A 14022-nucleotide genomic window follows, 5' to 3' on the forward strand; every position below is an offset into this window, starting at 1 on the left:
AGATGTCTTCAAAATTAACTGTCAGTGACTTTGAATTTGTCTGGGGTAAAAATGACCTGATGAATAAGTGTTTTGTTTTGTTTTCTAGTTTGGAGGAAGGTGACCAATCTTTCAAGCAACAAAGAACTCAACGAAGAGTTCAGTTAATTCTGGAGACGTGTATTGTTGCAGTGTTGTGCGCTTTGTGAGAACTGAAATAAAAGCCTGGAGGCTATTGTGTGAAGTATTCCTTCCTGCTGCAGGTGAGGCCCAAGCAGTGCCTCTCGATCGTAATTACACAGCAGGACTCCACTACAACTGCCACACCTCGTCTTGTGTGTGCTTGTGTGTGTAAAAACCTGTTTGGAATACCTCCCAGTAGGCTTCTGTTTCAAGGTGTGCCATGTTGTGGCAATCTCTGTCTCTCTCTGTCCTGTTAAAGGCATATCACTCTCTCCTTGTGTTACCACTTGTTTGACTGAGTTGACTCTTGTCTGGGTATTCCTCACACTAGAACAACTGGCCCCCCTCAATCATTTCCATGCCAGACCTAGTGCCTAGTGCCAGACTAGTGCCACATTGACAAGACCCAACAGACCTCAGCACAGACACAGGAATGCCAGGCGCAGTGGAAGAGTGTGCGTCCATACACTTATTTGGGGGTGAACATGTGGTTTTATTTCAGGTGTATGTAATGCAAGAAGCGAAACAATGAACGAGTTGTGGAGCCCCGTTTGGATGGATATTGGATGGTTTGAATGATGGAGAACTGACTGGCTTGCTTGCTAGACATTTAGCAGCATGGTGCTCTGGTTGGATGGCTAACGGTCCTCCAGCTAAGATAGAAGACAAGTAGCTTACTCCTCAATGGCTTGCAACATAGGCTTTTCATAGGCGTTTCCAAATACAAAACAGTCATGGTAAAGGGATAGGGACGGTTCAGAAGAAGATTTCACAAACTCTCGCAAAGGTTATTTTCTAATAATAGCTTAAATTATGCACATGTGCATGACTCATGGAAATGACTAGAAGACTGTCTCTCGTGGACTGTTACCTCTTCTGCAAGAGACAGACAGCGAGAGTGACAGGAAGTAAGAGAGAGTCAAAGAGAGAGATAAATAGAGAGAAGAACAAGGGGATCTGTGTGGGTCAACAGAGCCAGGGAGCCTCTTCCTTGATGAGGTAACAAGCATTTACTTGTTTAATTGGGGCTTGCATTCCAGCTGAGGCACGTCAAATACCTTCTGCTACCGCAGAGCCGACTGGGACCGCAGAGGAAGAACACATAGTGGTGAGGACATTGAACGAGTGCTGAAACAGTGCGGATCAACACATGAAGAGCAAGGCAGGTCTTCCCTTTGTCTGAGGGCCCATTGGCTCAGGAGAGAACCCATTAGTGGACCACAGAAGGCCATTGCTCTGTGGTAGTTGGCTTCAAATGGGAAAAGTGAGATATAAGCTGCTTTCACATATGGACGTACAACCATCTATTCTCCCGACGGGCCTTATATGTGAATGACATATCCTGACGTTGGACCTCCTGAAAAAAAAATCAACTACATTTGTCCCAGTGTTTGTTTGATGTGAAATTGAGCCAAAAAAGACACTCTTCCTCTGGTAACGCAGTCGTTCGCGACACCTTTCTTGTTTGTCGTTTCTTCTATTTGTCTGTAACTCATGCTCCAATCTTTCATTGATCGATGCGGACGTTGTGCATGCAACGGAATATATGTTGCATCGCTGCAGCAACATTTAAAATGATCGCGATGAGTTCTGCCCGTTCTGCCTCCGTGCTGTCTGCGGTCAAACCAAAACAAACCGAGACCCTATGTCATATCCCACCCCTAAACCAGCCAGAGATTCTACTGATGACTGAGCAACACTGATGTCCACATATCGGGCATCAAATGTGAATAAGTGTGAATGACCCTTACGGTCGAACCTCCTGATCCACAAATACAGAGAAAAGACGGAGGACATATGTAAATACGGCTATAGAGTACTGGGTGACAGGGGAGCATTACTGAATTCCTATTGTGTGGAAATATTGGATTATTTGCAATGTTCCCCATGTTATTGTGCATATAGAGCTATGTATGCCAACCAAGCATGAATTAATTAGGGTTGTGGAATGGTGGATATGAGGTTAAAGGTTTGGGATGGAGGGAAACAAAAGAACATTAAGGGAAACAGAATACCCAACTGCATATACAGTAAGCATCTGGAAGGAGTTATTGTAGTTCACGATAGCCACGCAGAGCAGAAACACAGTAGAAGGAGTTATTGTAGTTCACTATAGCCACACAGAAACACAGTAGAAGGAGTTATTGTAGTTCACTATAGCCACGCAGAAACACAGTAGAAGGAGTTATTGTTGGACGTCTGGTACCGCCATCGCTAAGAGCAAGCAAAGGTCGATCAGCAAAATCACAACTCTTCTCTATTTTGGGACCACAGTGGTGGAACGAGCTCCCTGCTGATGTCAGGACCGCAGAGTCACTCACCAGCTTCCGCAAAAGACTCAAAAATCACCTGTTCAGAGTTCACCTAGATTCTGCATAGCCATTCCGTCTCTTTATTTGTCTGTTGTACGTCCTGGCACTTAATGAACGCACTTAATGCACGTTGTATTCATTCATTGTACTTAAATGTGTAGCATGTACTTAATTGTGTAGCATATGCATCTGCATCTTGTGTAGCATGTACTTAATTGTGTAGAATCTGCATTAGCTAGCTATCACTGCTGTATATGGGGAATGGGTTGGCCTGGCAATTGTTAGTACATCCACTTGGTTCTATGAACATATAGCCACACAGAAACACAGTAGAAGGAGTTATTGAAGTTCACTATATCCACACAGAAACAATGAAAAAGGAGTTATTGTAGTTCACTATAGCCACGCAGAGAAGAAACACAGTAGAAGGAGTTATTGAAGTGCACTATAGCCGTTTTCACACATGTCCTTCATCTTTTCTCTGCATTTGTATATCAGGAGGTTAGACCGTGAGGGTCATTCACACTTATTCACACTTGATGCCCGATATGCGGACATCGGTGTCGCTCAGACATCAGCAGAATCTCCGGCTGCTTTAGGGGGGGTGGGCTTGCAAGGGTGGGGATATGGCGTAGGGTCTAAATTATCAAGAGGCGGGATAAGGATGGCCGCTGTCATTCTGTTTGTTTTGGTTAGGGGCAGAACGGACAAAACTCATCGCGATCATCTTAAATGTTGCTGCAGCGATGCATCATATATTCCGTTGCATCCACAACAATCGATGAAAGATTGGAGCATGAGTTAGAGAGAAATAGAAGAAACAACAAAGAAAGGCGTCGCGACTGCTTTACCGGAGAAAGAAAGCATATTTTTTTGCTTAATTTCACATATAACAAACACTAGGACAAATGTAGTTGATTTCTGTGTTTAACTGAGAAAACAGGGAAGGCCGGGACCCTATAATGTTCAACTAACTGTTAGCGTATAGTAGTGAGAGTAGCGTATGTGTGTGTGCGCGAGAATGGCAGTATGTGTGTGTGAGTGGACAAGTGAGGAGAGTGAGCGGTAGCGTCTGTCAGTTTAGTGAAGTAATGAATGAGTCCGGTTGTGTCTGTGCAAACGTGTACTGTAAAGTTAGTGAAACTAAGAATAAAGTACCCAGCCTGTCAAGAATCGGTGGCCGCTTCATTCCGACCATATTCCGACCTATAAGCAGACCCACTGCCGGTCAAAGGGTGTTACCCCCGAGAGAAAATCGGCCCTGGAGGGAATGTCTCCCCTGTGCTCCTCGACTACGGTCTGGGAGCCTTCAGCAGGAAAGGTGTAATAAGGTAGAAAAAAAACATTTTCTATATACGCATGCAGCTGTGAACTCATGTATTGTCATTTATTGTATGATGTGTACTTTCAGGGTTACGATAAGACCTATCATTTAGCGTTCACCACGAATGACTCTGAAAAGCAGTGCCAACATTAAAATATTTTTAAACCATTCAGAGAACAAAAGGCAACAGGCTGATTATCGTTTAGGTTGCCACTCAACATGCAAATGCAGACCGAAGCGTCATCAACACACCCACTCAAATGGTGTGAGATGCCGACATTCTACTGCTCATTCACATATAAGGTAATTAATTATTTCCACCGATAAAATACTACTGCAGGGGTAGTCTTTTTTCAGGATGTCCAATGTCAGGATATGTCGTTCACATATACGGCCCGTTGGGAGAATAGCAGGCTAATAGAGGGCTGTACGTCTATGTGTGAAAGCAGCTTATATCCACGCAGAAACACAGAAGAAGGAGTTATTGTAACCATAGCCATGCTGTAGCCATGCTATAGCCATGCTGAAACACAGAAGAATGAATAAATAGGGAGAGGACATTAAATGCTTCGTTGTTGTTATGTTGCTCTTTCTAATTGCCTGTTACAATGTGCTCCACTGTGCACCAACATAGCAGGCCTCCTGCACAAATCAATACCAGACTATGGACTGTTCCCCAAACAAAACAAAGGCTGCTCACCGTCACTAGAGGACAGATGATGACATTAGCATTTGGCAAGACACTCCTTATCATGAATGGATGTAAACTACCATAACTATTGCTACTGATAGTTATTTGATAAGGACACATGGAATCAAAAGAATGATAGATTAATAGAGGTTTCCTTTAGTCTCAGGCAATGTCTGACTGTCTACAATGTCTGTCTACAACTCTCCTTAGCATGCAAGCAATCGATTGATCTGGCTATTTCTGTTCAATATGGTATCACTGGAATTAATTATGTCGTTTATCAGATTCTGTACATAAATCAATTAAGACTGCCTTTGTATTTCAGTACCTGGAGGTCCTTATCTGATCAATGACACGTTGTGTGACTGAAGAGGAGCAGAACTCTCCTCAGTGTGGTTCTCACTCTGAGAGGTTTCCTCGCGGCGGGGAAAGAGTTAAGCACTGTGCAGTCGGTGAACTCAGAGGAACCGTCGTTCACGTGGCTCAGCTGCTGTTGCTAAGGGAGAGAGGCCAGACAGAGCACTCTCTCTCCCCCTGCCTCTCTCCCTCTCTCCCTTTGATAGTGGCACGCTACTAATAAGCGAGTTCAGAACATTCACTCTCCCTCTCTCCATCTCTCCCTCTCTCCCTCCATCTGCCTCCAGCTCTCTGCTCTCACTCACATATCAAAGAGCTCGCCAGTGAGTCATGCAGCGGCAGCAGAGCTTAGCCTCCTCCACAGTGCAGGGCCAGGCTGAACAGAATATTGTAGGAGATTAGAAGGAGAGAACCGCAGCACACACCTAAAACACGTGCTTTGGACTACAATCAAGCTAAATGGATGCGTGAGATAATTGCATTTCTTATCAAAAGTAATAATGTTTCGTGAGCACTGAGGATGTACGATACAATTTAAACATGCAAATGTGACAATTTAAACATGCAAATGTCATTTTGTATAATCGAACATGAATTGACATCCATGACTTACTTTGCTCACACACAGTATATGCGGTTAACCTCTGACTAACAAACCATTTTATTAGATTCAGAATATAACATTACTATGCAGCCTTCCCTTCCATCTGCATGGTCTGCAATGATTTTGGTAGATCGCACAGCAACATTAGCTAGGTCTTATGTATATTACTTATCCGAATCCAGACCAAAATAAACAGAAAATGAGGAGGCAAAAGCATACACGGTAAACAGATGCTAATGAGTTCAGTTATTTCACAACAGGATTGCGTCGTTCCATTCCAGGGTCATGTGGTGTCAGGGTAAAGGCATACCGCAGGGGAGAGCACTCCGACGCTCACGCATGACAGCACGTTGTTCCAACGTCCAGATCTCACACACAAGAATACACTGGCAGTCACAACCTTAGTTGACACGGAACCCCATGTGACACCAATGTGCTTTTATCCTGCCAATGTCCCAGGGCAAGATTTACCAGCCGGAAATAACAAGGAGGGCCTGGCCTGGGCCATATGGATGAAAGATATATCACAATATAACTTGATCATAATGATCGATATCGAAAACTATTGATCATTTTAATGACTTAAAATACTCCAATGTCGATACAACAATGAAAAACACTCAAATATTGTAAATAAGCATGGAACAGTGTTTGCTAGATTCGGTGGTCCAGTCTCTTATCGATATATATTGAACATGTATACGATCATTTCTATTCTTTTATTGCCCAGGCCTAGCCTGAAGTCTCTGACAGCCTGGTGACAAATGCACAAGGACCCTACTATAGCCATCCAGACCTCTTTTCAGGGGAACTGCCCCTCTCCTGTTCCCTGTAGGACTCAAAGAGGAATGGCCCAACTACATTACTCTGACAACTAGGGGCCCAATGAACAAGCTCTCTATTATTGTAAGGTGTATACGCAATACCCATGCCTGGTGGGTATCTTATAAGTGAAGGAGCTTCCTAAGCTTCAATGAAGAAGACCTGTGGTCCCTTGTTATCACAACCTAGCTCCTTTGGCTTCCAGAGCTAGTGACTTATGCAGTTAGACCCTTCTTAACAAGACAATGTCATACTTATAAAGACCTGTGTCTTCTTTATTCAAATATCCCACTCATTACACAGTATGGTGGATTCTCCACTAAAAACAAATAATGAAATGTTAGAACTGACAACAAGCACTCTGTCTAATGTAGAGGCAAAACTGATTATCAGTAATTGGAAGCCATAATTACATGATTGGAAAGGAAGGTATCAAACTGAATATACCCTGTTTATTAATTGCTCAGAGTTACTGGCAATGATAAAAAAACCTTTCCTCCGAATCATTGGTAAAACAGTCCATTAATGCAGCCAAGCCAGCATAGTTTGGCAGGAGTCCTCTAAACTTTATTGGACATTTCCACTGCATCCAAGAAAGAAGTCCTAAAAAAGTCAAAATTTGAACAAGGAGGCTTCTTAGAATATGTCAGTGCTTGAAATGGTGAGCATTTCGTCGCATATGCTCCTGAAATGTAATCCGAGCGACCTCAAAATATAATTGGGAGCATTGTGCGAGTGCAAATAGTTCTGGAGCAACCTTTTCTCCAACGTCCCCTTCTTTGTACATTTGCTGGTTATTATTAGAGATGCTCCGATTGATCGGACGCCGATCATGATCGGCCGATATTGGCTAAAAATAGCGTGATCAGAGAACCCCAAAAGCGCAGATCAAAAAAGCCAATCACTTGACGTAAATTACTTTTTTTTTTTTTTTGATGAACGCATTGAGCGACATGTTTCAGTCACGGGGGATCCAAAGAGAAAAAATAAAGTCTATTGTCTAAGAGTCTATTGGAACAGAAACTGTTGTTTGCGAATGGGAATCTATTATATGTATATAATAGATTCCCATTCCCCTGCCATTCTGTGATCGGCAATCGGCAGATCATGATTTTGGTGATCGGGCCCAAAAATGCTGATCGGAGCATCTCTAGTTATTATTTAGTACACTCCATATGTGCCTTGTTCAGAGTGTACCTGTATTTTGTATATTAAAAATGCAGTAAATTAAACATGTTAAAATGACATGCAAAAACACATTGTCGCAATTGCATCTTAGGGCGCACTCACACTAGGCCATCTGTACCATGCCCGAGTACGTTTGCCCCCTAAAGTCTAGATCGTTTGGCTAGTGTGAGCACTCCATCCATACTCAAGTACAGTTGAATTCTGTGGCCTCAGTACACTTCGGAGAGGTGTGCTCAGGCCACGGTACAGATGCTAATGAGCCGACACACGCACATGCAAGGATACGCAACCTATATGTACAAGAGGCATGTACTCAGGCCCAGTTGAGATTTCCTAGTGTGAGACCAGGCCAGCCGCACATTGGGGGGGGGGGGGGAAATCGTACTTGAGAACGGTACAGGGACACTTTGCCTAGTGTGAGTGCGCCCTTACAGGTCCCTCCTTAAGCGCCTGTACATTAGAATGCATCATGGGTATTTTTTGGTTTGTTGTTTATTACATGCACCCTTTAAACCATTTCTAATCTGGTGATCCATCACGTATTGTTCTCATTAAATGCTGGATTAAGTGCGCCTGTTCCTTTGTCAACAGACTTTTTTTGTGTTTCGCACACATTACTTTACTGGTCATGTCAACACAGTACTCATCAGTATGCAATACCTTACACAATCTGTTTATTTAGTCTCAACACAACTAAGTAGTGAATGTAAACATACTGACGGTCAACATGGAACCAGAAGATAACAGCAGTAGTATGCTCCCATAGTCAACCAAGTCTATCTAGACAGATAATCATTCATGTCCATCTCTAATACTGTGGGGGCCAATGGAAATGTCTGTAGGCATCCTAAACGCCTTCAAGGTGCAGTATGGAAAAGTTGTACAATGATTTTGATCCTAACCCAGCAGGACATGCCCTCCATCTCTGCTGCCTCCTTGGGATTTCTGTATCCATGCCCTGTGGCGGAGCTACAATAATGTTGTGAGCGCAAATGTGATCCACAGGCAAGAGGATTCCCTGAACCAATCAGGGAAGAGGTTCTGAGTGGTCAGAAAGCTTGGGGTGGTCTAACATCTAAATTGTGGCATACAGAGGCATGCACATGCAATATATTACTCACAGAGCATTTCACTCAATAATAGCTGACATGTGGCTATGGCATTTCTTACCAATCACACTCAAATCATAGCGCCTAAATCTTACCTACTGTACCTGTAATGACATGCATCTTGTATCATGTAGGTCACTTCAGAAAAAAGCATGTGCTTAATAACAAAATAGACACTTTTATGCAACATACCATGGAGATACTTCATATTTGTCTGCAGCACAATCCTAGTGTTTTTAACACTGAAGCATTCCGAAACAGAAAGAATGCTGTCATGGAGGTGGAGAAGGTAGCATTGTAGGTGGTTCTCTGGGTAGACCACTCAGACCCAGTCATTCATACAGGAAATGATAGCAGCTGGTGAGTGGTACAAGCCCTAATGTATTCCCAGGGTTATCTGGGAGGCCTGTCAGACTTTAGAGCGAGTGCTTTATGGCTGCCTTATGTCGTCCTCTGGTGTAGCGTAGCGCAAGAAAGAGAGAGAGAGACAGAGTGGGGGGATGGGGGAAGGGCAGTTAGCCAGCCAAACAGCCAGCGAGTCCATCCTGGTTTCAGATTACATTTTGTTTCCTTAGGCACCAGAAAACACACCACTAACACTCTCAGTATCCAGTTGCATCAGTGCCACAGAACGCCACAGAACACTAGGCAGCACAAAGCACTCCTGCAAGATTAATACTTCCAATATCAAGGTCGTCAGGAGAATCCACGCCACCATGCTTAACCGTCATTATCTCCATGGACGTTGGATAGAAAATGTTAACACAAACCTAACCCTATTTTGGAGATTATGGAAATTGGTAAAAGCCGGTCGCAGCCTATATTGAGAAATATATAAGCCTTGACGTAATGCTTTAATTTTTATCATAGGCCAGCTCCAAAAAACTGAATACTGCACGTGAACAGAATAGTCCTGATTACTACATACGCATTAAGTACAATGGCATAGATACTTTTGAACATTCACTGAAGCCAGTCACTGTAAAAGGTTTAATATCAACTCAATTAGAAAGTGAAAGCTTCTGTGTCTTGACTCTGTTCTAATTAAAGCACAGATGGATCGGCTGGATCAACACATCCAAACATATTTTCAAGTTAAACTTCAGCGCCATTTCTAGGTTCTGTGTGTGGTTAACGAAAACACATTTCTTTTAATTACAGAATAGAATTTCAGAGAAAAAAGAAATGTAAAGACAGTCTGGAAAATGAGCTCTGAAAAGGTCCTACAGTGGCATTGCCTGCTACTGTACACATACATGCATGAACACAAAGACACGCTACAACTGTAATGAAGACAATGGGCGCTATAGGGTGACCAGCTATCTCATTCATTGTGAATACACATGAGCGGGCCATTTTCTGATGAATGTGCAAATGTTGGTTGTTTTGCTGCTGAGGGACTTTTCCTTCTGGTTCGACCTCCTGTATCTTTGTCCCTGGAGGTCTACAAACAAGGCCACCAAGAGAAGAGGAGGCTGCAAAATGGTCTTCATCATTTGATTCTGTATTACATGCCTGCTAAAATTCCATGGTCCATTTTAGGGGGAAATATTACCTTTCATATCAACGTCCTGTGAATTGCACTTCTCAAACCACCTTCCTTGCAAAATGGGATGGCTTTGGTAGATATGTATAATTATCGTTGACCTACTTAATAAAGATATAGATAAGCACAGGAAAGAGCTTCTGTACTTACATTATGTTGTACCATGTCATCATTATTTAGAGTGGATTGCGTATAGTTTAACTCGGTATAAAACAATATTGTGTAGCTTAATAAGGCTAAGTGGTCGTGCAACGGTAACTGTATATGATAGACCTTAATATTTACACTGTTGCTACCAATTTTGTCTAGACAGTAATGATTTAACTTTTGCATGATTTTGTCTAATACTTCCAACTGATAGAGCCAAATGAATGATCCAACATGACCTCACGAGCCTTACTCTATATGGCCCACATTGAGCTGGCTCTGGGCCAGTCAAGCTGTGGTGAACCAATTGCCAGTCCAGCTGTCGTTTACCAAACTACCACAGTTATTAACAATGCAAAATACCAGCACTATTAGCATACTAACATTGTTTTGGTTGAAACTTTGAGTGTAAATAATTACACAACTGTCAAATTCAATATAGTAGTAATAGTTAATAGTTTCATTAACATAATTTCATGACTGCTATATTACAATACAGCAATGTGAACCATTTAATCAAATGTGAAACATGGTGATCCAAGTACAAGTCTGCACTAGAACTATGACCAGAGACACTTGCCAAAGGTCTGACAGCCTGGCTTGACACACTTCTTCTAATCTAATCTCCAATCCTCTTCCACTGTATTCAGTCAGCTAGTTAAGCTGCTTGCTAATGAGACTTTGCCCTATTGTATGGAATTAAACCAGACATCTACTCACGGACTAAATCCTGTCACATGTAAAGACCCCATTCTACAGGGGAATTAGAAAACATGCTAGTGTAATAGGGGAACATGTCTTTTGCAATGGCCAAACATAGAATACAATATAAATAGAATATAGGTAATTTAAGAGATTCCATAAATGGAACACTGAATTATAGTTAAATGTATTGGCATTCATGTACAATATTTTGGTCATAAAATACATTCTAGCATAGCTAATAGACTACAGCCCTATTGCCATGACACTAAACCCAATTTGAAGAAATATAAAACAGTACACAAGGTTCAAATCACTTACAACCCTCTAAGCCAAGATTGATACGGATATTGCATATTTAAATATCTGTAATGGTATGACGTTAACATTAAAGCCAAACAGCAATTTTCAAAAAATTTAGTCAGATAACACTCCCTCAATACCAATACAACCACCATATTGTGCTGTTGTACTATTTATACTAACTGTACATACTGTGACCTGTTAATTAGTAGGATACCTTGTTTAAATAGTAGTAGTAGTAGTAGTAGTAGTAGTAGTAGTAGTAGTACAAAAGGCCTAAATGTTGACATGGAAAGCTGAATGTCTTCTCTGAACAAAAGGAAGCAGGGAGTATATGCACACACTGTGCAGTAAGCATCCACATAAAAAAAAGTTTGTCAGGGCAAACATGTCATTGTTTGTATTGGGGAATAGACCAAATGTGATGGTTGCCAGACAATAAGTAACAGTATCTTTAGAATTATGTGGTCTGCTCCTAAAATGGTGATTTCATTCAAATGGACTACACTGTTAGAGCTATTTCACAAAGTTTCCAAAGCAACATAAGTGGTCTTAAATGACAAAAAGCATTTTAACTCCAGACAAACTGACTATTGTTCAGCCTGCAGCACGATAGTTTTATGTTTTTACAAGTCATGAATTCCTCAGGCCGGGTCCAAGTCGGAGCAAGGGTTGTTGTCGAGGACAGACTCCCGCTCGTCAGAGGGCAGACCCCGGCTCGTCAGAGGACAGACCCCGGCTCGTCAGAGGACAGACCCCGGCTCTTTGTTCTCAGACCAATAGTTCTGCATTTAAATGCAACATTCAACTAGTGAACAGACAGTACATCTAAATTATCTTCTAGAAGGCATTCCGTGTACACAGTCAGTGTATCAAAGTGTAGAAGTGATTATGAAATATAGTCTGCTTGAAACCAAACTGAAAAATAGTTTCCAAATGTCCCTGCTATGTGATAGTAATTTGTTACAGATGTGATTTAATGTCATGTTTGATGACCTGTGTGTCTCAGGGTTTGTCTTTGAACCAGGTGGATTGTGTGGCCAATAGCACCAGGTAGGAAACAATCCTTGATGAAGGTTTCCAATTCAATGTCGTCGATACGAACTTGACATTTGTACTAATAACAGTCCAATCCTTTAATGTGTGGTCTGCGTGTAAGAGGTAGTTGTTAGGAGCCAGGGTCTGCTGAGAGCGACCCTCTGCTGGGCGCCTGTCGGGTGAGGTGCTTCTGGGGTCCAATAAGTGGACACAATGCTATGGATATCACAGTGAGATGGCTCAGACACACAGCCACATGTAATTAGCATGTGATAACGGAACAATAAGCGGTAATAACATAACATCCCTACTCAGTCACCCACCACGGTGAGCCTCCACACCAGGTCTCTGCTGTCCCTCAGCCCCCCCACCACGGTGAGCCTCCACACCAGGTCTCTGCTGTCCTTCAGCCCCCCACCACGGTGAGCCTCCACACCAGGTCTCTGCTGTCCCTCAGCCGCCCACCACGGTGAGCCTCCACACCAGGTCTCTGCTGTCCCTCAGCCCCCCACCACGGTGAGCCTCCACACCAGGTCTCTGCTGTCCCTCAGCCCCCCCACCACGGTGAGCCTCCACACCAGGTCTCTGCTGGCCCTCAGCCCCCAACCACGACCAGTCCAGCTACCGAGGGTTTTGCATCTTACTTTGCATTTAACAGTCAGCGTAGTGGATAAAACCTGTGGTTCAGTCTTACCGTAAGGTCGGGGTTGTCGTTGTCCCGGTGGCTGACGGCTCGTATGACCCCGGACCTCCAGGGCCACCGGCCGATGTCCCCGCTCCCCGGCGGCTCGTCCCCGCTCACGCAGAGGAACCGCTTTCCGACCAGCTCCGGCCGAGCCTCGGCTGCCATGGCCCTTCACTGGTCCCAAACCTCGACGAACCTCGACAACGACGCCCTTAACGATCTGTCATTTACTACATGAAACCAGCTCTGGAATCATACCAAATAAAGAAAACAAAAAAGAGCCGATATGTGTGAGTAAAATCTGCAAAACGACCCGGGGGGTTTAAATATCTAGCGTCTCATCCGCCCGCTCAACGTTCGTCTCTGTTCGCTCTGAGTGAAGCGGTGGGAGCGGGTCTAACCACCGCTGCATTCACCGAGGTGTTCCTCCGCTGCAGCGTCCCGTGTTGTAGTGTGGCAGCAGACGTGTGGTTACATCCGCCACGCAGAATCTCACTATGGCATGCCTTGCTTTAATTATCGTTTTGACTGTGTTACTACACTGCCTAATTGCATCATGACCATGTTAATCTACGGGGGAACATACGGTTGGACGATTCAATGCAAATGTCAAATGTTTTGCTGCCTCACAGTCGTATTAAATAGTGCCCTGACGAAAACACCGTCTTGAACCTCATCGCACATCTGTCTCAAAATAATCTATGGATATGTTTTTCTTGAAATGAGGTTCAAGTAAGATCTCACAGCAGCAACATTCCTAATCGAATGAAGTAACACACCCATTTAACTTCCCATTCACGCTTTAATCGAACCTAAGTATTTACATATTCCACAATTATGATTGTGTGACAATTTTGTGGCATCTATTTCATATGATGTGCCTCTCTTTGAATAAGGAATGTTTTCTGTTGATGACAAAAGGGTTGTGTAAAAAGGGGTGAAGGCAAGACTGAGAGAATAATAACAAAGAACGGTGAGACGTAGAAAATAATGTAACATGAGAGAAGGTGGCGTAGCAACAAACATGTGTGC

The 14022-nt window shown here is 43.2% G+C and overlaps 1 protein-coding gene across 2 annotated transcripts in view; it reads right to left on the reverse strand.

Moving 5' to 3' along the window:
• jmjd1cb (jumonji domain containing 1Cb) overlaps positions 1–13335 on the reverse strand; it is a 100394-nt gene extending 87059 nt beyond the window's left edge. For both annotated transcript variants that reach the window (XM_084485804.1, XM_084485803.1), the window contains exon 1: positions 13000–13335. In XM_084485804.1, coding sequence (XP_084341930.1) covers positions 13000–13155 — 156 coding nt within the window. In that variant the 5' untranslated portion in view covers positions 13156–13335. The remainder of the gene's footprint in view (positions 1–12999) is intronic.
• Positions 13336–14022: the final 687 nt, after the last annotated feature.

The sequence above is a fragment of the Micromesistius poutassou genome, assembly GCF_964030765.1.
Source record: "Micromesistius poutassou genome assembly, chromosome: 21".
Lineage (NCBI taxonomy): Eukaryota > Metazoa > Chordata > Actinopteri > Gadiformes > Gadidae > Micromesistius > Micromesistius poutassou.